Genomic DNA, 26572 nt, shown 5'->3' on the forward strand with positions numbered 1-26572 from the left:
AGTCAGCTGGAGAACTTCCCTGGTTGGCCAGCTGCAGTTATAGTAGGACATGGTAGATAAATGCTGTGCTCCTGGATGTCAGAACACCTGATGGCAAGTATTTTTACATCATCCTCAACAACTAGCAACCCAGATGATCAAAATGTTCCAAAATAGTGATTGCATCCCCAAATTTTGTGCTAATTCTGCAACTTTTATCTAGATCCTAATGACACATCCAATTTCTCAGTAACTCTCAACCTAAAGCATGAGTTAGTTGTTAATCTGAACGTTGATAGGCTCAAATCACACCAGTCAAATAGTTGCTACCTAAATAAACCAAACACTAGACTCAGGACAGGTAGTTCTTCTTACAACTGGAAAAGCAGAGGAACACCCCTTTTGTGGAGTTAAACAATGAGAATAAATGCAGACAAAAAAAAAGAAAAAAAATGGAAAAGCAGAGGAAAACACAAGATATAAAATCGTCCACTTGGAAGACCGTTGCAGCAGAAATAAATTCAACCTAACCACAACTACGTATCTCTGTGAAAGACTAAAGTGTGACGTTTGTACTTTTTAAATTCTAAAGGTGGTACAATATTTGAATGTCAACAAGAAAGATTGTGGATGGAGTTTTACCTCAGTGTTAACACCTGCTTTGACCTCTCTGCAGGAGAGCTGTCTAAACCCTCCACAACATGCTGCCCGGTGTCACAACGGCTTTATATCGGTGTTGCTCGCTCGTACATCTCTTAAATGAAGGTTAAAGCTGTTTCAAAGGTATATAATTTATATGCAATTAGTCTGAGAAGAGTCCTTAACTCTGCAAATCAACCCTGAATGTCTGGGTTTTAATTAGACATTTAGAGCGCACAGTAGAAGCAGTTATTAGCAATAAGGATCAGAATGAGGTGAATTCAACCCAGCTGATGGTGTGGAATTAACAACACTGAATCACTCATGTGGGTGTTTACCTACAGCCGTCTAAAGGTTAAAATGTACCAGAGAATCTTTTTCTGCCTTTTACCTCACTTAACGCCCTTCAAGAAGAACTTAGCAACCATGTGGCATCAAAGGCTTGATGCAAATAGTAACTGTTTGGTGTCTTGGAGTCTATTTTAGTCGTTTGTTAGATGGTCACGTCTGTTGTGATGCGTCATCACGTCGACCTTTCCACTTTCCATTAGTTCAATAACTTGAGCGAGTTCAGCCATATCTGCTTTTCGAAAAGGCCTCTCTTAACCCTTCCTCCCCTCAAATTGTGACACGCTGCTCCCACAGACCTCGTCTCCCACGACTCGCTGATGCACACTTTGCTTTTCTTTGTGAGTCATGCCCACACACTCTGTTTAATATTTTAAAAGTTTATCTTTGGTTGGAAAATTGAAGCAAAAACTCTTCAGACTACTTTCTGTAATTACAAAAAAGGCATGCAGAGTTTTTTTTTCCCCTACACCACAGCCTTCCTTTGAAGTTAATTAAACTTAAAAAAAAGAAAGTCTATAGAGATCGTCTAACTGCACTCTGGAAATTAATCATTTGTTTACCGCTAAAATGTACTTTGCAGAAAGCAGAAACAACATTTTTGGTTTTTGTAGAGAATAAACTCAGGATGTCAGATTTTCAGATACTTGTTAATGGTTTAGTAATTAGCCAAAAGGCAGATGATTAATTAATGGCAATTTTGATGAATGAAAAATTGGAAATGTCTGTAAACTGGTTAAAAATGTAAGAATTTCCCTGCTTTTCTTCTTCTCTATGAACTGTTTCATGAGCAAAATTGTTGCAACACTTCACTTCAAGCTCTGCCAGTTGATGGATTTTGCTGCCATTATTTTCCACAATTAATCATAAGATTAGTGGAAAAAAACGCCATATGAATGATTGGTATTTGGAAAGATCACATAAAGGTACTCTACCATTCAAAAGTTTGGGGTCACCCAGACAATTTCATGTTTTCCATGAAAACTCACTCTTTTATTCATGTGCTAACATAACTGTACAAGGGTTTTCTAATCATCAATTAGCCTTTCAACATCATTAGCTAACACAATGTAGCATTAGAACACAGGAGTGATGGTTGCTGGAAATGTTCCTCTGTACCCCTATGTACATATTTCATTTAAAATCTGCTGCTTCCAGTTAGAATAGTCACATTAACAATGTCTAGACTGTATTGCTGATTAATTTAATGTATCTTCATTGAAAAAAAATGCTTTTCTTTCAAAAAATAAGGACATTTCTAAGTGACCCCAAACTTTTGAACGGTAGTGTATCTCTGAAGGTCTGTCCACGGGCTTTTTTTACAAGAATATAGTTAATATACCCATCAGCCACAACATTAAAACCACCAACATTGCTCTTCTCATTACAATGCAATGTTCTGCAGGGAAACCTCAGGTCCTTGCATAGATGCAAATGTTATTTTATACCTTAACAATGCTGCAGACCAAGGACTCGTGTCCTCATCCCACATTGTCCTGCTGGAGGAGGACAATGCAGCCACGGCAACAAGCCTCAGGCGTTGACCTGACGGCCAAACTCCCCAGATCCCAATCCAATCGAGCATCTGCAGGACGCACCAGAACGAATCATTCCACTTGGGCCATGACATGCAAGACCCAAAGGAACCGCTGCCAATATCCAGACAGAACTAAAACCCCCAGAGGTTCTGTCTCCACACATGGGTCAGCATGAGGGGAACATGCACAGTGTTGGGTGGTTTTAATGTTGTCGCTGGTGTGTTTATTATTCGCAGCCACTGAGACTTGGATGATTTCTTTACCAGCAGTATTAGGAGAAAATGATGCATAGGATAATGTAATTCAAGATATTCCACAGAATGACACTTAATTAACAATCAGCAGCGTATTTTCAGTCTTTAGTCTCTGTAATAGAGCTGCACAGTGGCTTGGTGGTTAGCACTTTAGCCTCGCAGATAGAAGATCCCTGGTTCATGTCCCTGCCTTCCCGGGATCTTTCTGCATGCAGTTTGCATGTTCTCCCTGTCCATGCGTGGGTTTTCTCTGGGCTCTCCAGCTTCCTCCCATAGTCCAAAAACATGCTGAGGTTAATTGGTAACTCTAAATGTCCATAGGTGTGAATATGAATGTGACTATTTGTTTATATATGTAGCCCTATGGTAGATTGGTGACCTGTCCAGGGTGTCCCCTGCCTTCGCCCTAAGTCAGCTGACATAGAGTCCAGCCCCCCGCAACCCTAATGAGGATTAAGCGGTGTATAGATAATAGATGGATGGATGGCTCTGTAATTGTAATTTCACTGTGCTAGTATTCCTTCAAGCCATTGTTTAACCCGTGTTTGATGTTTGAACTTGTTTACCTGACAACCAACCCTGCTATGTTATCTGAGGGAGTATGTCCTGTATACGTAAACAATAGTTAATTACATGGATTCCTACTTGTCTGCGTCTATCCCCTTCCCCCCCCAGCCTCATATTCAGCACCCACTTGGTATTCTTTAGTCTTCCTCAGCAGACTGCTCTGCACTCTGTATGATGATTAACCTTCCTCGTGGAACAAATAAAACACTCAAAAGGCAGTTATTTTCTCAATTCTCTTTATTTCAACATCACAGGATACACACCGGGTAAATTCCCAAGGAAACACTAGTTTTTCCACCACACTTCAAAATGCTTTTGAACAACATACAAACCTCCTAAGTGCTCACCTGTTCATTGTTGTGGTTCACACAGCTAAAAGTCTTTGCATGTTCTTAAAAAAACGTTCCTCCAGAGGTGTCGGTCAGCTTCAAGCCTGGATCGTCCGTCAGCTACACCTTCAAGGAACCCTATGAGCTGAGCAGGAACAGCAGCGCTCTGCCGTCCTCCATCTACTCCGACATGACGCTGAGAGGAGAGAACGTCTCGCTGAGCTTCAGGACCAACCAGAGTCCTGCTCTGCTGCTCTACGTCAGCTCCTACTACAGAGAACACCTGGCCCTGCTCATCAACAAGAACGGTGAGGAGGACGCAAGATTAATTGTTCTTCCCTTCTTTAACCCTTTACACGACAAGCAGTTTCTGGATGTTTTAGGCTCCTGTCACAGTTTTTGCTCACTATGGATTAATTTTTCTCTGCACTATAAAGTCTATGGAAACAGCACAACCATGACCAGAAGGAAACAGATATCAAATATGTGTCCTGTGCAGCAAAGCAAAGATATAATGCCATAAATCATATAAAAAGAAAAAGTTGGTTGTCTTTAATTATTTTTTTACAAAACTTAAAAACAGCAGTCAGCAGGTGCAACATCTTTCCAAGTACCCACAGGAGTTACTAAAAACTTCTACTACTCTACATACTGTAGATGTAGATCTAGATGGACTACTTTTCTCTGATCTCTGTGTTTACACGGCCTCAAGTTCAGCCAAAACATTTCTGAATTTTTCTCATGGGACTGTTGATCGCAGTTGAATCACTAATGGCTTCCCAGTTGTGCAGAAGAGTGCAAAATGTTTTAGTTTTATACAGAATACATTTAGTGCAAGTGGTTATTTTTTGGAGAATTTTCAAATGAGATGATTTTTCATTTATATCTGGGTAATGTTCCTGACAGAATTGCATGTTACAGATGAGTAGTTTAAGGGAGGATAATGTGACAATTTTCTCTGTTTTTACAGTTTCTGGTTCTGATAAATTATGCATTCTTGGCCTTTTTTTAAAGACAAAATACCTTTTAAATTGACCAAGTTTTGGGGTTTAGAGGGTTACTGGCATCTTCTCTTGTCTCCTTTGTTTTCCTTAATAGCTTTTATTTATTTCAATGTTTTTTGAAGAACTTTTGCACTAAAACGTTCTCCTCCTCCTTCATTTATCTTCTGTAAAATACTATTCACATCCCACTTTTCTTATTCTCAGACTCTTCTTTTCACCTCTCCTTGCTGTTCCCTCAACTTTTTGAAGTTATTTTTCTAGCTTTGCTTCTCTTCTTGGACTCTCCTCTCTCTTCATGTCAGGACTTCCTCTCATTCTGTCTCCATTCCTGACATCTTCTCTGGATATTGACCTCTCCTGCTTCTTCTTTCTTTCCTCCTGTGTGTCATCAGAATCTGTCAGATCTTCTGCCTTTTTCTCTGTCCAGCCTTGCCAGATAATATGTTATGTCTGCAACTAAAAAAAAAAGTCCACCGGTATTATTACTGAGCCCTGATGAGTGCTGCTGCAGGAATAAGAATGTGATGGGCTTCTAATGGGTGGCACTTCAGCGCGCTGCTGAATAAAGCAGCCGAAAACTTGCTGAAGTGTTTTCTGAACTTTTGTGTAAAATAATTATGTTGCGAGTTTGGCTTTTAAAAGTAGCACGAGGCACTTTGAATTCAAAATTACATTTTCAGCATCCGGGAGTCTAATAAAATTGGCACTTTGCTGCTAGATTAGCTGTAAATGGACTTTTTTTGTGGCACTAATGACTCAGAGAAAGCTGACGGACAGCAGGGCATTAAGGTTTCGTGCTGACTGTGGACTTGTCAGGTAAATGGAAGCACACAATTAAATGGCTAAGAGCTCTCCCTAGTTTGGCGTGAGATGGCTCATTTCATTTTACCCTTGACTGCAGTTATACCTCCTCGTCCCAAACACAACTTTTTTTTTCACTTAAGGCCTCTTTTAAACAATACTTTTATTATTGGAACAGTAGCAGGTAGCTGGAGGTCTTCAAAAAACTCTGAATAAATAGGTAGTGCTAGGTAATGGGTAGGCTGCTGTAGCCGCAGCGTTTGATAGTAGTTATTTTTCGTACTTATACAAATATAGCACATGCTGTCTAGAAAAAATAACTTTGAAGAACATTCTTTAATTTTCCCTCTATTTTTTCCCCAACACATCATAAGGGCTTTGTTAAATCTGCACTTAATAAGCTTGACTATTAGGAGAATTAATTAGATTTAATTATATTCATTCTGTTGATAGAGAATTACCTCTCATCCTCTTACTATAGAAATCTTAATGAATAGAGAAATCATCTCTTCTGATCTGTATTTGAAGGATTAAATGTGTGTTTACCCTTTTGGCCATGATTATAGGACAACACAAGGCCATTTTAAGGAAAAGCTAAAACTTTGCCTAAAACTTTGAAATGATGATGATTTAAGCTAAAATCCTTCTTTCTGACAGCATAGCCTTGAATGTTGTTTCCTTCTTTTGGAGATCTGAAATGGAATAACCTGGTTTGATGTGTGTTGTGTGTGTGTGAAGATAAGCTGGAGGTGAGATACAAGCTGGACAGCAGCAGAGAAGCTGAAGTGTTGGAGAGCAACGTGAGGAGTTTGGCCAACGGACAACTGCACACCGTTACCATCAGGAGACTCTCAGACTCTGTGTCCATTCAGGTAAAACCATCTCATCAGTTCATGAAGCAGTTTTGGTTAATACCTTAGCAGGACATGTACACATGCATGAGACACAAAGCTGCATGAGAATCCCTCTGCAGTCCTGCTTTAGGCTTTCTCAAACACATACACTACCGTACAAAAGTTTGGAATCACCCAGACAATTTCATGTTTTCCATGAAAACTCACACTTTTATTCATGTGCTAACATAATCGACAAGGGTTTTCTAATCATCAATTAGCCTTTCAAAACCATTAGCTAACACAATGTAGCATTAGAACACAGGAGTGATGGTTGCTGGAAATGTTCCTCTGTACCTCTATGGAGATATTCCATTAAAAATCAGCTGTTTCCAGCTAGAATAGTCATTTACCACATTAACAATGTCTACACTGGATTTCTGATTAATTTAATGTTATCTTCATTGGAAAAAACTGCATTTCTTTCAAAAATAAGGACATTTCTAAGTGACTCCAAACGTTTGAACTGCAGTGTACATCCGTTAGTGGATAATAGTTTTTACTCCTGTTTTTGCTCTTTTTTTGGGCTCCATCAGCTCCACAAAATACCTGATTTGCTTTATAGCTGCTGCTTGGCTGCTCACTAGCTTTGCTTGTCTGCTGCATGATGTTTAGCAGGACACGGTTCTTCTGAGTAGATTTTCTGGAAACTATTGGCTGCTGTGAGATACACTGAATATGGTTTAAAGGTCTCATATAGTGAAACCCCTTTTTTGTTACGGCGGAGTTATGTGATGATCTGCATACATTTGTCCTTCCATTAATCGGTTGGTTCTCTGTTAGCAACATTACTCAAAAACAGACTAATGCATTTGGATGAAATTTTCAGGGAAGGTCAGAAATGACACAAGGACCAAGTGATTAGATTTTGGCAGTGATGCGGCTTATAGTCTGGATCCACGGATTTGTTAAAGATTTCTGTATCAGTGGCACGGCGTCACTGTAACTATGACAACTAGTGAATGCTACACATGACTGCAATCCGACTACAGATCCACCACTGCAGACTTATCTGGACTTATTCATCGGAAACCATGCGACTAAGCAGCGTTGGTGGAGTACTGCGCTCTCTGAGTGCTTTTCTTGTTTTGTTTTGTTTTTTTGTTGTTATAAACTTGGATGTATCACATGACAACTAGGTAGACAGCCTCTCAGGAAGCTGGCAGATCTTTTGGGTTCTCTGGGGTTGCAGGGTTTGGCTTTGACCTCAAGGGATTGGATTTGTTCCAAAGCATCCCATTGATGATCCACTGCATTGGGATTTAGGGAGTCTGGAGGCTGCGTCAGTGCCTGGAACTCTTGGTTGTGTTCTTTGAGCTGTTCTTGAGCAGTTTTTGAGGTGCAGTGGGCCACATTGTCTTACTGGGAGACTGTTGTTGCCCAAAAAGAGTGTTCTTGGTCTGGAACAATGTTTAGGTAGGTGGTATATGTCAAAACAACATCCAGATAAAAACCAGGACCAAAGGTTTCATAGCAAAACAGTGCATTATTACGGAAAAAAAATCAATGTTGTACGCTGTAGTTGTCGATGGTTTGAATCCTGTGCCTGATTGGGATATGTTGTCAATGTAACAGTAAAACATCCATCTGACTGAACATTATACCAGGCGTGTAGCAGCACATGATTCACTTGCTGAAGCTATAACCTGTGAGGGCTTTTTTTCACATAATAATTCATGCATTGTATGTTTTTTGGAAAAGAAAAGCTACTGTTGAAGTATTGATGATGCGCTGTTTCCACTATGCAGACAAAGTGAAAAGCTGCTCAACACAAACTTTTTGTTTCGATGTTTACCAATGTCATGCTTATCTCAAGGGCAAATGCAACGACACACATATAGCTGTACCCCCAAGCAGTTTGTGAGTGTACGGTGTGGTGATATTCCTCAACGTAGTAAAACCCTAGTCAGCATTTGAGTCTCACTGCAGCCGCCAACACCTGCCGTCCTGGATGCAGCTCCAGCAGGGACACATTAAAACAGCCGCAGATGAAATATGAAGCATCTTAATCGTACCTGGATCTAACCTCCTACCTTGTTAACAATAGCTTCAGATGATGTATGAGGTAAATTTTATCTAACCAGGAGCCAGCCAGCAACCTGAATGTCTGTATAATTATCAACACCGCGAGATAAATAACAAGGTGACCTCGTCTTGCTCGGGTGCAGCATCCTGATTCACTGTGTTGTGAGGCCCCAGTGAAATATGAGGTGCATCTCATCTTATCAGCTTCCACTACACTGAACGCTTGTATCTTTAGCCATGCAATGTGCAAGAGGAGGGCAGTTTAGTGTGAAGAAAGATATCTCAGCATCTATTTACAGCAGATTTGCATAAAATTGGGAATGTTTTGTTTTCAGAGACTTGAACTCTTACGTTTGGAGCACATTCACGCTTCCCCCAGGATTTCATCTCTTGGAGACCCTTGAGATGTTTTTTGCTTCTTCTGCTCCTCTCAGACCAACATTTTTTGCACAGAAAATATCCAAGACTAGAAACTTCCAAAGTTCAAAATGTGAACTCACACTTACAGGCTTAAACAACACACAACACTGTCTCTCCAACACACTAAACTTTGGAAATATTTCTTTCAGATTGACCAAAATGCCAGAGAGGACTTCAACCTGACATCTGACGGAGAATTCAATGCCGTCAAGTCGCTGGTTTTGGGCAGAGTGCATGGTAAGTGAGGAGGCAGGAAAAGCAGAGACAAAGGTCTTTCAGTGAAGGAGCACTCAGACTCACACTCATTTGAATAACAGCTCTGAGATGTTTGGCCTCTTTTGACTCTCAACGTAGGAAAACTTAAATGTTGTTCTGGCAGTCTGGTTCAGCGACTTTAGCGTGCAGGTGGATCCACCCACATAAGTTAGCATTCTGCTATGTTTGTATTTCATTTCACAAGAATATACGATTAAGAGTTTTAGCAGTAAGTTCAGGGGGTCATATAGCTGCTGCAGGAAGTGGTGTTTAGCTACATCTGGTACCTCTCATTTAAAGAAAACCGCACTGAACCAGCCTTAAAAAAAGATTAAATATCCGTATCAAATTCAAAGTGTGATTTTTTTTTTTTTTTTGGTGTAGAAAGGCATGTGTTGCTGTTAGCTTGAGTGATAGCGATGTGTTCCAACCAGGCTAGCCTATCAATTCCCATCATGCCTTATGCTTATTTCTTTTGTTTTTGTGTAAATTCTTTTATATTCCAGGTCTCCCTTGTAAAAGAGATTTCTAATCTCAATGGGACATCCTCGTTAAATAAAATAAAGATATATTTGTGTCTTTTTATTATTGCACTAACCTTAAAATTATTACCGTTTTACCTTGATAAATAGGCTAAATTTAAATTAAAGTGTGTAAATTCCCAGCCTTGTGTGTGTTTCCTTCCTGCAAATGCTATAAATCATTGGACTAGCCATGCAGCTACAAAACATGAGCGTGCTAAAACTGTAACTAAAAACATACACAAATTCAATCAGGTTTAAGTACAGATACTCAATTATGTCTAGTAAAATCCCAGGATTTGTTGACTGTTTAAAGAATAGGCAGGCCAGAGCAGTGCATAGAGTCCATGTTAACTTTTTTTTTCTGGCCGTAAAATCTAATTATTCTCCAGATATCAGTCATTATGTTTTCACTTTTTTTCTTTTGTTTTATTCTATGCTGGCTTACAACTGTGTTTGGTTGTTTTTTAATTTCATTTTCTGATTTATAACATGTTACTGCAACAAGACTAATCTTACTTTCTTCTTTTTATTGTATTTTTACCAGTAATTTACTCTTTTCAATGATAGCTTATTCTGTTGTTCTGTTGAACACAAACTGATGCAATCACATTTAAGTACAGACGCTCAATTCTTCATTCAAGGATGGAGCACTTGTAAATCATTCATTTTTAAGTGTTATTTTGCACATTTTCCTGTTTCGTCTTGTATAATCCCAGAATGTGTTGACTATATCACAAAATAAACAGGCCACAACAGTAAAAAAAAAATTTTAAAAATAAAAAAACTGGAGCATAAGTATGTTGTAGCAAATAGTTCTTGTGGCAAAGACTGCACCAGAATTATTTATTTTGTATTATTTTTGACAACTTCTCAGTGCATTAGCGTTGTTTAAAGTCTCTAGTGAGGATTAATAAACCCAGCATACACTTAATTCCCAGTTTATTAGGTGCCACTAGCTAAAACTAATTCATTCTAATGTAGCAGTCCTGCAGAAAATGCTACTTTCATGGAAGTTATAATAAAACTTTTTTGTGTGGTAATTTTGCAGGATGTAGATTGTGTTGCTGTTGAACTGAATTACATTTTACAGGCAGGTTTTTCTGTTATTTATCTGTTTCATTGGGGCAAATTGCAGATACATACAGTTCAGTCAATGCTTCTCTAAAAACCGACATGAGCATCATTAACCCTTTGATGCCAACAGGGGTCAAAAGTGACCCAAATCCAATGGAAAATGAATATCTCCTGACCCACACTGCGCATCAAAGAGTTACAACAGCATTTAAATAAATACAATGATCTGTCAGTCCTGTTGAATTCACAGTCAAAAACCACATAAAACCAGATAAATCCTGCAACCCTGGGCGTATTTTACTTTAAGTAAGCTCGTCTTAAGTTAGCTGACAAAGTAAATATAAGGCAGAATGAATAATTGTTATGTTGTGTTTGTTACAGAGCATCAGTTAATAAGTGAAGGGTTACAATAAATTGCAACTGTGGGTTTGTTGTTTTTTTATAAACACACTTTCACAAATTTTAAAGCTGCAGTAGGGAAATCTGGAAAAGCCAAAACAAACACCAAAATGCAGCCCTCCTTCCTGTAGCTCTGTCTTCTCCACTCTTGTTCCTAAATCCCTCCCTCCAGACTTCAGATATACAGAATTTCAACCCTCCCTCTACTGAGTAAAAGTTATTCTGTATTCCACTGAACCAATACCTCCTATGCTGACTTCTCTCACCTGATCTGAATGAAAAGTCCTGTGATTGGCTGAAGTCTTCGGTGATGGACGAGGTTTAACCGAAGCCTAAAAACAGAGCTGAGAGGAGGTGCAGGAATCTAGTTTCCTCTCAGCTCACGTGAATTACAACATTTTTAAAGGTTATTATGGAGTTTTTTCCCAATAACACCCCCAACAAACAACAATGAATACTGTCCACCCCAGCTTTAAGCCTGAACAAAGCGTCCTCACCCTCTGGGAGGCTTAAACTAAGTCTTCATTGAGCTTCAGTGTGTCGTCCTGAACATGGAGCTGTAACTGTGTTGGGGTGAGACAGTAATTGGCTCCATCATGACTTATTTATGTTCTCTCAGAGCAACGCCATGAAAGACTGTTGAAAACACAAGGGGCTGAGAGTCACAGCTCTGTGATCAGACAGTCACAGCAGCACTCTGTGGGTTTATAAGAAACACTGCAGCTGTTGATGGTGAAACATGAGTTCGCTTTTTTAAAGAGTTTCCATCAGATGCGTCAATACCTCAGAAAACTGGTAAATTTGCACAGAGTATACACTGTATATTTTACCCGAGGGACCTTTTTCTAGATTTTTTAAAAATGATTAATTTATGTTTCAGAAAATTTATTTCCACACATGCAAGCAAGAATGATATTTAAATCTTTACTCTGGCCGCTGGAGATTCTTGTTTCAGACATTGCTCAGAAACAATATATATTTTACTAATATTTTTAAAAACTGTTTTATTTTGTTATGCTACTCCACCAAGGAACGGTCTGTCTGTCTGTCTGTCCGTCTGTCTGTCTGTCCGTACGCAACATTACTCAAAAACGGACTAACAGATTTGGATGAAATTTTCAGGGAAGGTCAGAAATGACACAAGGACCAACTGATTGGATTTTGGCAGTGATGCAGCTTATAGTCTGGATCCACGGATTTGTTAAAGATTTCTGTGTCATTGTGAGATAGCGGCATGCTGTCACTGTAACTATGACAACAAGTGAACACTACATCAGCTGCTTGCTGACGATCACATGATTGCAATCCGGCTACAAATCGACCGCTGCGAACTTATCGGGACTTATCTGTCGGAAATGAAACAAGTAACATCTGATTAAATTGTGGGGGTGTTTCCGAGTCCCATCAATCCCCGCCGCCTGCTACATATTTAGGTCACATAATTCAGTATTCGTACATAACGTACACACGCCTGTGCTCAGTGCAAGCTCATGTTGTTTGTGGGTACATCTATATTAAATGGCCACATTCTATGGTGCAGTGATTTCTGCCACAAATTTATTCAAGACTTCAGCTGTGAGAAATCATGCAACGACTGAGCAGCTTTAGCGGAGTACTGCACAGTTGTTCTAACACTCTTTAATGGCGAATCCTGTTTCTCTGCTCCCTTAATAACAAAATCCATGAGATTAAGATATTCAGTGCAATTTTATAAAAGCGATGGAACTGAAAAAATACCAGCTAACACGCATCCTTTGTAAAAACACATCTACAACTCATGTAAAGGTGTCGAACCTTCTCCAAACACTAACTACATGGAACGGAGTAAATATAAATCAGAATACTGTCATTAAATATCACTTATACACCAGGAACGACTTTGGAAAACATATTTTTAGACTTAGATACCATGAAATATGTAATAATACACATCGTAATTGAAATACATGGCTGGGGATGATGATAAACTGATAATAATATTCTGTTACAGTAATCTTGTCAACGTGAAACTACTTGCATCTTTGTTAGCAAAATTGGTCAAAATTTTCTATATCAAGCACAAATTTGTCTTGTTTATCTTTAGGTTTTACAATGAATCTTAATTAATCATAACAAAGGTATGCCTTCCACACATCTTATGGCACAGATAATATCAATTTTCTCAAGTTCCTGGTATGTGTTTTAACCCCATCCTGTCACTGTGTGGCCAGTCATCCCCTCCATCAGAGTCAGATCGGGATCAGAAAAGCAGCAGGAAAGTAGATTTTCCGTCGCTCTCCTGCAGCCCTGTCATCCATCAGCCTGACTAATGGACCCAGAGGGAATGCAGAGGGGGTGAGATGGGAGAGACCGGGGGAGAGAGGTGATGTAGTGGAGAAGCTGCGACGAGCTTCCAGGCTGCAGCCACGTTTCCTGCTGTTCTCATCAACATGCAGACCTGTCCTGGTGAAAAACAAAAAAACCACAGCCACCTCTCAGTCATCTTCACAGACACTGATGTGATGTTAATGTCGGCTTTTCACAGCTGCTGTTTACGCCGCTGTGAAGGAGCGGAGATGAATGATGGAGTGGTTTGAGTCAATAAAGCGAACAGACAGAGGTGGAGAGTGCACATCTGTCTGGCGGAGTGACGGATGCCGACTGTACGGCTGAGAAATTGACAGTTTGTGTGCTGCGTGTGAGGTTGTGTGTGTTCTAATTAGAATCAATGGAGCTGCCACTATTGTCCCACTCTGATAACAGGGTAATGTGAGGCAGAATCGATGAAGCTGTCGGTGTGTGTCGTGATTTACTGCGCAAAGATCACCCGACTGGTTGAGAGAACCAGCCTCTTAGCTGAAGGTTAAAAGTTCAGTTACCTATGCAGGCAGATGAAGCTTCATTTTTTAATTCCCTTTCTTTGGTAATTGAGGCTTCCAGTTAGTGAAAGTGTGAATATTAATTTTCTTTATCCTCGTGTCTCTAAAACAAGGCAGATTGCTTAACTTGTAGTAAAGTCATCTATTTTCATTTTTGTGAAACTGAATTCTTTGCTTTGTTGGTGAGATTTAGAAGAGAAGATCAATACTACTGGCATGTCTGTGTGGTAAATATGAAGCCAGTTAGCGAGTTAGCTTTGCTTAAAGGCTGTAAATAAAGAAAAACAGCAACAGTAAGGCCTGGTCTGGAAATAACTGCACATAAAATTATACTTTTAAAGATTTTAAGACATTTATTTTTCAGATAATTGCCAGTATTTGAAGGAAAAGTCATGTATGTTAAGGATTGAAAAATGGTGAAAAATTCCCTGTTGTAGATATTTACAGGTGTTTTCACAGCTTTTCCCATTTTAATGTCACAATATTCCACAGTTTTTTGTGGCCCCCTTTCTACCAGATTTTTCATGTAATTTTGGGCTTTTTTCAGTGAAGGGTATTATTATTATTATTATTATGTAATGTGTTATATTGGACTTTCATCAAGAAAATCACCTAAATATGCATTCAAAACTGTCAATTTTACCTTTAAAATGTTGGTACCACTGCACTTTAGCCCACCTTTAATGTTGCGATATGCAAATATATTTTTATTAACAAATATCAACAAATATAAATCAAACAAATATCAAGAACGGTCACTCTAAGAGAGCATTTAAAGTCCTCTGCATGGATGGAGAACCTGTAACAAAGATGACCATCTTAGTCGCGCTTCATCAGGCAAATAGAATAACTCGACAAAAGTTATTCTGAGAGCTCAAGGAACAAGATTCTTTGATCTGATGGGTCAAAATCAGAAGTTTGGGCAGAACTACAAGCATTAAGTTAGTTGAAAACCTCTGCTCATGATCTGGCTAATACCGGCAGTGAAGCATGGTGGTGGCAGCATCATTCTATTGGAGTTTCTCAGCAGCAGGTCAAGGTGACCGATCAGAACTTAGGGAAAGATAAATGCAGCAAAACACACAGAGGTCCAGTACCCTGACACTGGGATGGTGGTTCACCTTTCTAAACAACAGCAGCCCAAAGCTAACAGCTAACACCAGAACAACTGCAGGTCAAGTCTCTGGACTGCGTTTGAGAGTTCCAGTCAAAGCCCAGATTTAAACCCAACAGACCTGAAAATGCTGACTCACATTTGTTTCCCATCCAATCAGAAAAAGGCTGACAGGAACAGCCAGGAAGAATTGGATAAATTGACCAGATCCAGGTGTGTGAAACCTGTAAAGATTGAAGATTCTCCAAAATTCCGAGACCCCATTTTTAACAAGCATCAACACGATGCAGAACCCAGAGTACCCAAAGGACTCAAATAAACATTGTCCTAGAACAAGAACACTGCTTCATTAAAATGGAAATCCCAAATGTCACTGGGGTCCTCCAGCAGGAAAATACACCCCACCACTCCACAAAAACATCAAACAATCAGGAACATCTTGGGGAACATGACAATCAACAAAGATGTTGATTTGACCTCCAAACTTCCAAGACCTCATTCTGATCAATCGTCAACAGGATGCAGTGGAACAAGTTCGATTCACCACTGTACAACCCAGAGCACCCAAAGGATCTACTGCCAACGTCCCAATGTCAGACCCCATCGGACACCCTGAGATGTCCTCTGGTCCAGGCCCAATGGTTCAGGGCATTTTTGACAACATAAGAGGGACCTATGCAGTGTTTGGCAGGTGATTTTATTGCTTTGCCTGATCAGTGTATATCTGATTTTATTCTCAGAGTCCGATGACTTCGATCCAGACCTGGCCAGGTTGGCGTCTCTGGGTTTCGCCGGCTGTCTGTCGGTGGTTCAGTTTAACACCATCAGCCCTCTGAAAGCAGCTCTGCTCCACCCGGACACCAGCCCCGTCGTCATCAACGGACCTTTGGTTCAGTCCAACTGTGGCTCTGCAGGATCAGCCAATCCCTACGTTGAGGAGAACACACACCACCTGTCAGGTAAGAGATGGAACAGTCGGGTCTCAGCGGTGTGATTGTGTCATAGTGAGGAGGGTTAATGTCCACCGCTGTCTGCTGGTTATTAAGGTTGAGAAGGGATGCTTTCATTTTAGCAGTTTGTGAGGAGTTTAATGTTTATGGTGGAGCAGTGAGGAGATCATTTTCTGTTCGGTGATTTTTATGTCCTCACACAACGGTGGATGGGTTCATAACCACTCGGTCTTTATGTTTTGGTTTTTTTACAGTGTAATTCAGTTTTTTGTTGTCTTTGAGGCAGTGATTTTAGCTGCAAGTTTCTTGACCTGCTGTCCATCTGTGACCAGTCATGAAGTAATAAAGTAATAAAGCCAAGGCAACGCTTGAAAACAGCCCAGAGGCCCCACAACTCGTACATTTACTGTATATTAGTTGTTTTTTGTGTAATTCAATTAATTACAAAATTGTTCGGGTCTTATGCTTGAGTTCCAGTTTCAAAATCTAGCTTTACAGTTTAGTTTCTAGGATTTATTTGGCTTTTTATTATGCTTTTATTTAATGTGGATCATGGTTTGGTTGAATGGCGAAGAAAAACATGAAAGAAAGATTAGAGGCGATGGATTTTTCTCCCTCGTTGTTCCTGTGTGGGGATCTATTCATGGCGGGAGCTGCTTTTTCAGACTGCATTATGAACTCATTAAGTATGTACACCTTGTTGAGGAGACGAATGACAATGTGCTTGATAACATAATTAATTTGAACCACAGAGGGGAGTTTCCAGTGTCACTTCTTTCCTCCGGTCTTGTTCTCATCCAGTTTTATGTTCCTTTAATAGAGTCCTTTTGATTGCCTCTGTAATAACGATGATAGTGTGATTGTTCCTCTTTGTCTGTTATTCTGTTCTGACCTGTTTATTTCCTCCTATTTCCCTTTATTTTCTTCTCCTATTATGCCTTTTTTTTGCATAATTTCTGCTTTTCTGTTACACTTCTGAACATCGCTTCTTTTCATTCTTGTTGCACTTGGTTTCTTTTTCATCTTCACTTGTGTATCTTTGTTTTTTCTCCCTCCTTTACATTCCTTCCTTTCTCTGCTCTAGACCAGTCTGGTTCTGTGGGTTCAGGTCAACCTTTAGTCAATGCCATCAGGACCGACTCGGCTTTCATCGGAGGTACAGTTTTCCCACGTTTCATCTTCCCTGTTTCACTGTGTTTGTACTGAACTTTCAGCATTAGGAGATGTTCTGCAGAGGTCGTGTGATGGGCACGATATTCCATCATAAGCAAATGTAATTTCTCCTTCTTCTGTCCTGTCAGATTGATTCCAAACGAGGCTGCTTTGAAATTTTTTTCCTATAAGTATGTAGATAGACAAAAGTGAGAGAGTTGAGTCATTTGAAATTGTCTGTTTAAATCTTTGTGTCTTTGTGTCTCAGTGCACAAAGGACAGCAGAACTAATTAAACCTCTGCTGAAATGACTTGCTGATGGAGAAACTTTCACACTGTTATCTTCAAGCACGTAAAAGTTTTAAAACCGAGCTAATATAGTGCGAAATTGATTTTGGCTGTATTTCAGAATTCCAATTAGATGAAATTCTTCTCTGAGTAAAGAAATGTGCCGAACAGAAGAGTCCAGCTGAGTCCACATGTGTGAAATTCTGCTCGCTATGTGTTTAAGTTAGATTATAGAACAAGCAGACTGCAGGGCAAATACCCAGGAGAGATGAGCAGGAACCCTGCTGTGACCTCTGCAGTAGATTTACAAATGAACTACCATATGGATTCTGCTCAGTTCATTTTAAGGCAAAATTATACAACCACGTTTCAGCTCTTTTTCTGCAATATTGCACTTATCTTACTTTGAACATTTTGACACTTTCACCTGAAACAGTACAAGTCTGAGCCACATGCAACACATTAACAGATAGACATACACATGCTTGAAAAAAATGGTACCTTCACTATGACTGTAATTCCAATTTTGTAAAACCACTGATCCAACTCTTTCTTTTGAGGATGTAGTTTGTGCTGGTTTCAAATTGTGTTGTCTATCATTCTGTCCAGCTCATTTATAGCAATACTGTAACTGGTACAATAACATTAATGACCTCTGTGACCCAAAGCGTTCAAATACGTCCTACTAAGTGTGCTCTACCTTACAGGTGTCATAGCTGTTGCCATCTTCGTGATTGTCACTGCCTTGGCCATTACTGCTAGATTCCTCTACCGAAGAAAAGAGACGTATCGAAACCAGGAAGCGAAGGAAGTCAAACAGGAAGACAGCCAAGATTTCTCTTTCAACAACCAGGCCGACTCCCAGAACATCTCCACTGAAAACCCGAAAGAGTTTTTCATTTAACTGGAGGTCTGGCGAGCTGAGAGGTTTCTGGAGATGAGGGTGCAGACTGGAGTGCCCGGCAACGCCTCAGGACTTGACACTGCACTCCGAGCCCATCTCACACCGTTTGATGGACGTAGTGGCTCCATGCAATATAGAACGCAAAAAAGAAACAGTGCACACAGTTTTGTCTTTCACTGTATATTGTGTATATACTGATTCAAACAGTGCTGGACCTAAAAGATGTTGATATCCTTGTTTCAACAACTGTAAATATATAAAGTTGTAAATGTTGGCGTAATGTCTAAACCAATCTCTAGCTAATGTCACTCTGTCATCTTGAAAGGTTGCAGGTGCAGTGCCTGAAGAAGTTTGTTGTTGTTTTTTTTTGCCTTTCAACATTGAATCATCATCAATTTCATTTGTCTTTTTAGACAAGAATTTACAAAAAAAATGAAAGGATTTGTTTTTGTCAAAATAAAAACAGATTTCTACAAAGTCATGTCAGTAAGGACAAATATAAATGTAAAATATTATATAAACACCTGAATATGACTACACCAAAATGAACAAAAGTACAAAACAATCAACTCTGTAAAACGGTTATTCCAAAAAAAAAACAAATTCAGGGGATGGATACCATAAAAACACCATCAATAAGAACTGGAAGGAATATGCCTCATGTGTAAATCTACCTACAGCAGGCCGTCCTCAGAACATGGGTGACCAAGCAAGAAAATAACAAGTGATGGAGGCCACCAAGACACCTATGACTCCTCTGAAGGAGATACAAGCTTAAGTTGTTGAGACAGGAGAGACTGTAGATACAGCAACTGTTGGCTGATCTTCACCAGTCAAAGCTTTATGGTACAGTGGCAAAGAGAAAGCTACTGTTGACAAAATATCATATTAAATCTTGACTGGAGATCAACAGAAGGCATGTGGGAGACTCTGAAATCAACTGGAAGAAGGTTTTGTGGTCTGATGAGACCGCAAATTAGCTATTTGGCTATCAGATTAGATTGTAGTGGACACCAAACACTGCATGTCATCACAAAGACACCATTCCTGCAGTGAAGCATGGTGGTGGCAGCATCATGATGCGAAGCATGGTGGTGGCAGCATCATGATGTGAAGCATGGTGGTGGCAGCATCATGATGTGAAGCATGGTGGTGGCAGCATCATGATGTGAAGCATGGTGGTGGCAGCATCATAATATGAAGCATGGCGGTGGCAGCATCATGATGTGAAGCATGGCGGTGGCAGCATCATGGTGTGAAGCATGGCGGTGGCAGCATCATGATGTGAAGCATGGTGGTGGCAGCATCATAATATGAAGCATAGCGGTGGCAGCATCATGATGTGAAGCATGGCGGTGGCAGCATCATGATGTGAAGCATGGCGGTGGCAGCATCATGATGTGAAGCATGGCGGTGGCAGCATCATGGTGTGAAGCATGGCGGTGGCAGCATCATGATGTGAAGCATGGCGGTGGCAGCATCATGATGTGAAGCATGGCGGTGGCAGCATCATGGTGTGAAGCATGGCGGTGGCAGCATCATGATGTGAAGCATGGCGGTGGCAGCATCATGATGTGAAGCATGGCGGTGGCAGCATCATGGTGTGAAGCATGGCGGTGGCAGCATCATGATGTGAAGCATGGTGGTGGCAGCATCATGATGTGAAGCATGGCGGTGGCAGCATCATAATATGAAGCATGGCGGTGGCAGCATCATGATGTGAAGCATGGCGGTGGCAGCATCATGATGTGAAGCATGGTGGTGGCAGCCTTATGATGTGAAGCATGGCGGTGGCAGCATCATGATGTGAAGCATGGCGGTGGCAGCATCATGATGTGAAGCACGGCGGTGGCAGCATCATGATGTGAAGCACGGCGGTGGCAGCATCATGGTGTGAAGCACGGCGGTGGCAGCATCATGGTGTGAAGCACGGCGGTGGCAGCATCATGGTGTGAAGCACGGCGGTGGCAGCATCATGATGTGAAGCACGGCGGTGGCAGCATCATGGTGTGAAGCACGGCGGTGGCAGCATCATGGTGTGAAGCATGGCAGTGGCAGCATCATGGTGTGAAGCATGGCAGTGGCAGCATCATGGTGTGAAGCATGGCGGTGGCAGCATCATGGTGTGAAGCATGGCGGTGGCAGCATCATGGTGTGGGGATGATTCTTGGCAGAAGCCCCATGAGGTTTGTAAAGGTAGAGGATAAAATGAGTGCAGCACAGTATCAGGAGATCCTGGATTACAACCTGATGTAGCCGGCAAGAAAACTGCGACTTTGGGAAAGATTTGTTTTCCAGTAACACAACGACCTAAAGCATTCAGCCAAAGCTATAAAGAAACAGTCTACAGACAACAAGGTGAATGTTCTTCAGTGGCTGAGTCAAAGCCCAGACGTCAGTCCAACTGAGAATTTGTAGTTGAACTTAAAAAGGACTTTTCAGTCACAATCCCTGTGCAAACTGACAAAGCTTAGCCAGGTTTGCAAAGGAAAATGCAGGGAACATTGCAGAGTCCAGATGTGCAAGACTGACTGGAATCTATCCACACAGGATCAATACTGTTTGTTTTTAGTAGATACAAAGGTGCATCCTGTAAATACTGGCTTGAAGGTGGTGGGTACTTATACAATCACTCATTTTAGGTTTTATTTTTTTGAGTTGGCATTACTTTGTAGAAATCAGTTTTCATTTGACACGAAAGAATCTTTTTTCTAATTCTTTGCCAAAAAAAAGCCAAATTAAATTGACCACAATTCAATGTTTAAAAGTAGTAAAAGTGGAAAACTTCCAAGGAGGGCGAACACATTATCTAGGCATTGTACTATTAAAGGAAACAGATTTTTGATTTACCTTTATTTCTTTATTGTACTGAATCGGGGTGCTCGGAGTGATTCTGCTGATGGCAATATTTCATGAAAGTGATAAATGGGATGCTTAAATTTGAAGTGGAAGTGTTCCACCTTTAATCAGGCCCTCAGGAAGAGTTGTTGTTTTATTTCTAGGAGCTGGTGTTTGTTCATGTGTGAGGCCTTTTTATTATGTGAGCAGCTCAATGTCAGAGTGCATTCAGCCAGCAAACACACATAAAATACCTGGATGTTTTATGATTTTTTCTTTTGATTTTCTTTTGGTTTTCTTGCAGGTGGCATCTTTTAAATCAGCATTGTCTTGCTGTCTCCAGTCACATCACCATGAGCCCATCTGTGTCAGTAGAGTCCTGCAGCTACTGGTTGAGATATTTTTATACATTTTTATTTTTTCTCCCATCTCTCTTTTTGAGTCCTTCCTTTCCTGTAGTTAGTGAGCTTTTCCTAAAAAAGCTTGTTCAGACTGTTCAGTCTGTTATTCAAGTTTTTTTCCTCCCTGCTGCATGCTGCCTGCTGGGAGCCTCCTCTCCCATTTCTCTAAATGTCTCCGGATAGCGAAGCTTTTAACACTGACAGCAGCACAGACGCTATAACGCCGTGGCTGTCTGTCACCTCGTTGGCTGCACGCAGAGACAGTTAATGTGTTTTTTGAAATGCTAATCTGCTCTGATCTGACAGGTGGATTGTGGTGAGAGAGAGAGAGATGATGATGATGAGAACGAGACGGAAAGATAATCTGAGACACTGTGTCGAGCAGACGTGCTTATAATGAAAACACATTCTGATATTAACACTCGAAAATGAAGCAAATCCCTCCACGTGTTAATCCAGCTCATGTGTAAAGAGTCGCTGCTGACAGAGCGGCAAGCAGAGGATCGACAGCAGCTGTTTGTCAAACACACCACCGTCTCTCTGCGAGAACCCCCGAAGCACAGATGAGATTTTAATGACAAAAGTTGCTAAATCTTCAAAGTGCATTATTCATCTCTTTCTTTGTGTTTTATTCATTCCCCCCCACAAACCTCACAACAGCTGAAGCCATGCATTGTTGTCTTTTCCGCATGCTTCCTCCCAGAGAGTTCATTCTTTGGTGAAGTGTCGACTGCAGCACTTGATTGCTGAGAGGAGCTCAACAGGTAACCTTGACAGCCAGATAATCTTTCAGACTGAGCGCTGCTGGAGGACACGCTGCATACGGATACAGCAAATAAAATGTTTATCACAACGTGGAGAAGAACGTTTGCATTTTTCACATGCTCAACCTCTGCAGAGTAACAGCAGCGGGTCATCGACGTATACGCTGATGTTTGACTTTCAACCTGTGTCACAGTGAGCGACCTGTTTCATTTTGTCAAACCACTTCCAGACAACACAGCAAGAACATAACAGGAGTTTTATATTTGGACTTGCATATTTTCTCCTCTATCCTGAATGTTTTGGTTGAATTCGCCTCTAAAGGATAAAAGCCTGGTCACACCTGACGGTAGCAAAGCATCACTGAGCAAGTCTTCATGAAAAGTCAGGTTACAGCCAATATGGGTGTACAAAATTGCATTCGTATACAACTAAACTGCCAAATATGTTTCTAAGGGAATGTAGTGTTATGAAATAAACATAATTTGTGACCTCTGAGGTGGTGTGAACAGCAGCCAGTTTGAAAGAGGAACCAAGTCCATGCTAAGAGGCAGGAGGGATCTTTTTGATGATATAAAACTGCAACCAGACTTTCACCCAGAAGGCCATTGATTGTGTACCATGATGGGATATTTAAGGATGCAGGCTTGGTAACTGAGGCTACTTTAACTTTACACATTGAAGTGTCTGAAAAAAAGATTTTTCTGTAGTATCCAAGTTATTCAGATTGGATTTTTTTTTTTTTTTACAGACGTGAACAAACGGAGTCTTAATATCACATCAGGACCACTTGCATATTTGGTCCTAGATTTTGGTACCCTGGTTGTCTGTGTGTGTATATATATATATATATATATATATATATATATATATATATATATATATATATATATATATATATATATATATATATATATATATATATATATATATATACATATATATATATATATATATATATATATATATATATATATATATATATCAAGCAAGAAAAGCTTTCTCGTTTTCTTTCAGCTTTCTATTGGCTCAAATGTTAGCGCCGTGAAGTCGGCGTGCAGCCCGGTGGTCAGCAGCCCAGACTGCCCTAATGTGCTGACTTAGCCATAAACTTTTGCCATTTTTACTGCTGGTGTGACCAGGTCTGAAGGTTGTCGATGTTCTTGGGATTTCTTATTGTCATCAAAATCCATTAAAAGTTGAAAATGAACAAATAATTGCTCAAAGTAACAATATTTTGTATGCATCCACTGCTTGTTTTTTCTGTGCCATAAAGCTCTGCTGTTGCCTAAAAAATGTCAAAATGGATCAGTGAGCCAAATTTTTATTTGTTACAGTGAACACTATAGTTTCTTTATGATCATGTTCACCATCATGCTGCTTTAAATTTTTCCTAGAGCTCACATGTATTCATCCACATCAGAAACTAGTCCCTAACATATGCAGTTTTTAGTGCAGTCTCGGTGATGTTTGCTGAAAAGTACAGTGGAAAGCTATTTTAGGAAATTACAAAGTCTGTTTTAACAATGAAACTCCATAAATGTGACAAGTTTTTCTCATTTTCAGTAGAAACCAGCAAACTTGGAGTTGTGGCAAAAAAAGATGATCTTTTGATGGGATTTGTTGACATTAAGAAAAATATAAAAACAATGACTGTTTTATTCTTTAATGAGTGAATTTTCTGAAGGACTGTGGTGTAGTTTCTCTCTGACATTGCACTGGTTTAAAGATGAAATGTTCTCAGTGTAACTGTAGTGTTGGTGAATAACAGTGATGTGAGTGTGAGTGACATGCCATATAAAATATACAGACCTTACCCATAATTCTGGTTGATTGGTTATCAACAAAATGCTGTTTGTTGCAAATAAATAACTATTCTTTTTCTAAAAAAAAAGATCACGCTTTTCATTATAACTGGAGTTTTTCATGTGTTGCAGATGCAAAGCCAAAGGAGTAAACGCTAAGAGAAGACCCTGTAATTGCACTTGTGAACAGAGTTGTTCTTACATTTACATTTCTGAAGGGCTCTGCAGCGAGATGACACTTGTGTCCACGAGAGAATGAAAGAAAATTTGTCAAAGCAGGATTCTTTACGACAAAGAAATTAAAACCACTGAGCTCAGTGGTTTCGTTGGTAAATGAAGCTGACATACAGCAACGACTTCCCACCTCAACAACCACGACAATTTACATACATTTACATCTTTTATATGTGTTCTTTCAAACTGTAGAGTGGGAGGATGCACATCCTTCAGTGCTGACATTTCTGATGGCTGTTAACATCCCGGAGAAGTCGCGGAGCATTCAGGAGCAGATGTCAAAATGATTCGCTGTGAAGAGCCACTTAGCCTCTCTGGCTGTTTAAACATTACGATGCCTGAGGTTCCGAGATGATCCAACTGCCTCACATTGACAATCCCTGCTCGACTTATTTAAATCTCCTCTCGTTGGTTGTGATCAGAGACCAGATGTGAAGCCGATATCTGACATCTTCAACATCGGCGTTGACGTCAAAGACTCGCTGAAGAAAACTTATAAGGATCAAATCATCTCCAAGTAGTTGATAGTATGTGTTTTTCTGGGATGCGGGCTTTCCATATATTTTCTTTAGCTCAAGAATGTTAAACAGAATGAAACCATATGTTGAAACGTTTACTTTAGCTATCATCTATCACAGGTTGACCTGTGGGTTAACCTAAAGGGACTAGGGACCTCCTGGCTCCCTCTTTCTCTCTTTGTCCTTCGTACGCGATGCATCTTAATGTATGCCAGATGTTGAAACCTATAAAGATCTAGTCATTGTAACTCTCTTCATTCATTCACCGCATGATGCTTGAATCACGAGCTCGTTCGTATTAAATGTACTCTTAATTTGATCTACCTGTGTCATCTCTTCATTGATGAACATCCACCTTCAGATCAACATCATTTCAGTAGTTCAGTAGAATTTCAGCGTGATAAAAGATTCGGTCGACAGTGAGATGTACAGTTAATGTGTTCAATTATGGTGATAAATACCACAGGGATGTAGCTCAGCTCAACATTTTCCAGTTCTAAAGCTTGAAAATGTCACTCCTGGTTAAGTTTATGATAAGCTTTGATGTGGTGATATTTTATCAGCGATGGTGGTGCGACTCGTGTTTTGTATTGTCAATCCTTGCTGTGGTTAAACTGATGCTGTGCTACAATGGTCAGTCCCGTTTCTATAGAGGCTTATGTCACTTTTCTTCCAAAAAGGTAGTTTGTGCCTTTTTGAATTTTCCTCCATATGTTTGTGCAGGCTGCACAGTGGCTTGGTGGTTAGCGCTGTGGCCTTGCAGCTAGAAGATCTCCGATTCACGTCCCCCGCCTTCCTTGAGTTTGCATATTCTCCCTGACTTCCTCCCACAGTCCAAAAACATGCTTGGTAACTAAATTGTCCGTAGGTGAGAATGCAAGTGTGATTGTTTGTCTCTATGTGTGGTCCTGTGATAGACTGGCGACCTGTCCAGGTGTCCCCTGCCTTCACCCTAAATCAGCTGGGATACACTCCAGCCCCCCCACAACACTAATGAGGATTAAGTGGTGTATAGATAATGGATGGATGTTTCTGTCAGCACCATTTGTTGATCATTTAAACTATAAGCCAGATGGGTCGACCCCGGTGCATCTCACATGTATATTTAACATGCTTATTCATTTTTATTAGCAGAAATGTCATGCACGTAGAATAGAATTTGTTACTGAGTAGTATATGTAAAAATACATCCATCCATCAATCCATCATCTATATACCGCTTAATCCTCATTAGGGTCGTGGGGGGCTGGAGTCTACCCCAGCTGACTTAGGGTGAAGGTAGGAGACACCCTGGACAGGTCATCAGTCTATCACAGGGCTACACATAGAGACAAACAATCACACTCACATTCAAACCTGCAGACAATTTAGAATTATTAACCTCAGCAGATGTTTGGACTGTGGGAGAAAGCAGGAGTACCCAAACAAAACCCATGCATGCAGAGGGAGAACCTGAAAACTTCATGCAGAAAGATCGTAGGAAGGCCAAGACGTGAACTGGGGATCTTCTAGCTGCAAGGCGAAAGTGCTAACCACCAAACCACTGTGCAGCCTATGTAAAATATGTGATGAAATAAACATGAATCAAACATTTAAATAACCATTGCAGAAACAACTTGTGACTCGAAAAATTATGTGTAAAGTATAAAGAGGGATATCGTGTGTGCACAAACCTGTCACTTAAACTTTAAACTTCATA

General features: G+C 40.3%; 1 protein-coding gene across 1 annotated transcript in view; it reads left to right on the forward strand.

Moving 5' to 3' along the window:
* Positions 1 to 23184, forward strand: part of LOC111568578 (contactin-associated protein-like 4) — a 188509-nt gene extending 165325 nt beyond the window's left edge. Inside the window, exons 19-24 of the mRNA XM_055014360.1 lie at positions 3738 to 3962; positions 6198 to 6331; positions 8947 to 9034; positions 15762 to 15980; positions 17056 to 17127; positions 18119 to 23184. Of these exons, the coding sequence (XP_054870335.1) occupies positions 3738 to 3962; positions 6198 to 6331; positions 8947 to 9034; positions 15762 to 15980; positions 17056 to 17127; positions 18119 to 18315 (935 nt within the window). The 3' untranslated portion in view covers positions 18316 to 23184. The remainder of the gene's footprint in view (positions 1 to 3737; positions 3963 to 6197; positions 6332 to 8946; positions 9035 to 15761; positions 15981 to 17055; positions 17128 to 18118) is intronic.
* Positions 23185 to 26572: the final 3388 nt, after the last annotated feature.

Source organism: Amphiprion ocellaris, chromosome 10 (genome assembly GCF_022539595.1).
Source record: "Amphiprion ocellaris isolate individual 3 ecotype Okinawa chromosome 10, ASM2253959v1, whole genome shotgun sequence".
NCBI lineage: Eukaryota > Metazoa > Chordata > Actinopteri > Pomacentridae > Amphiprion > Amphiprion ocellaris.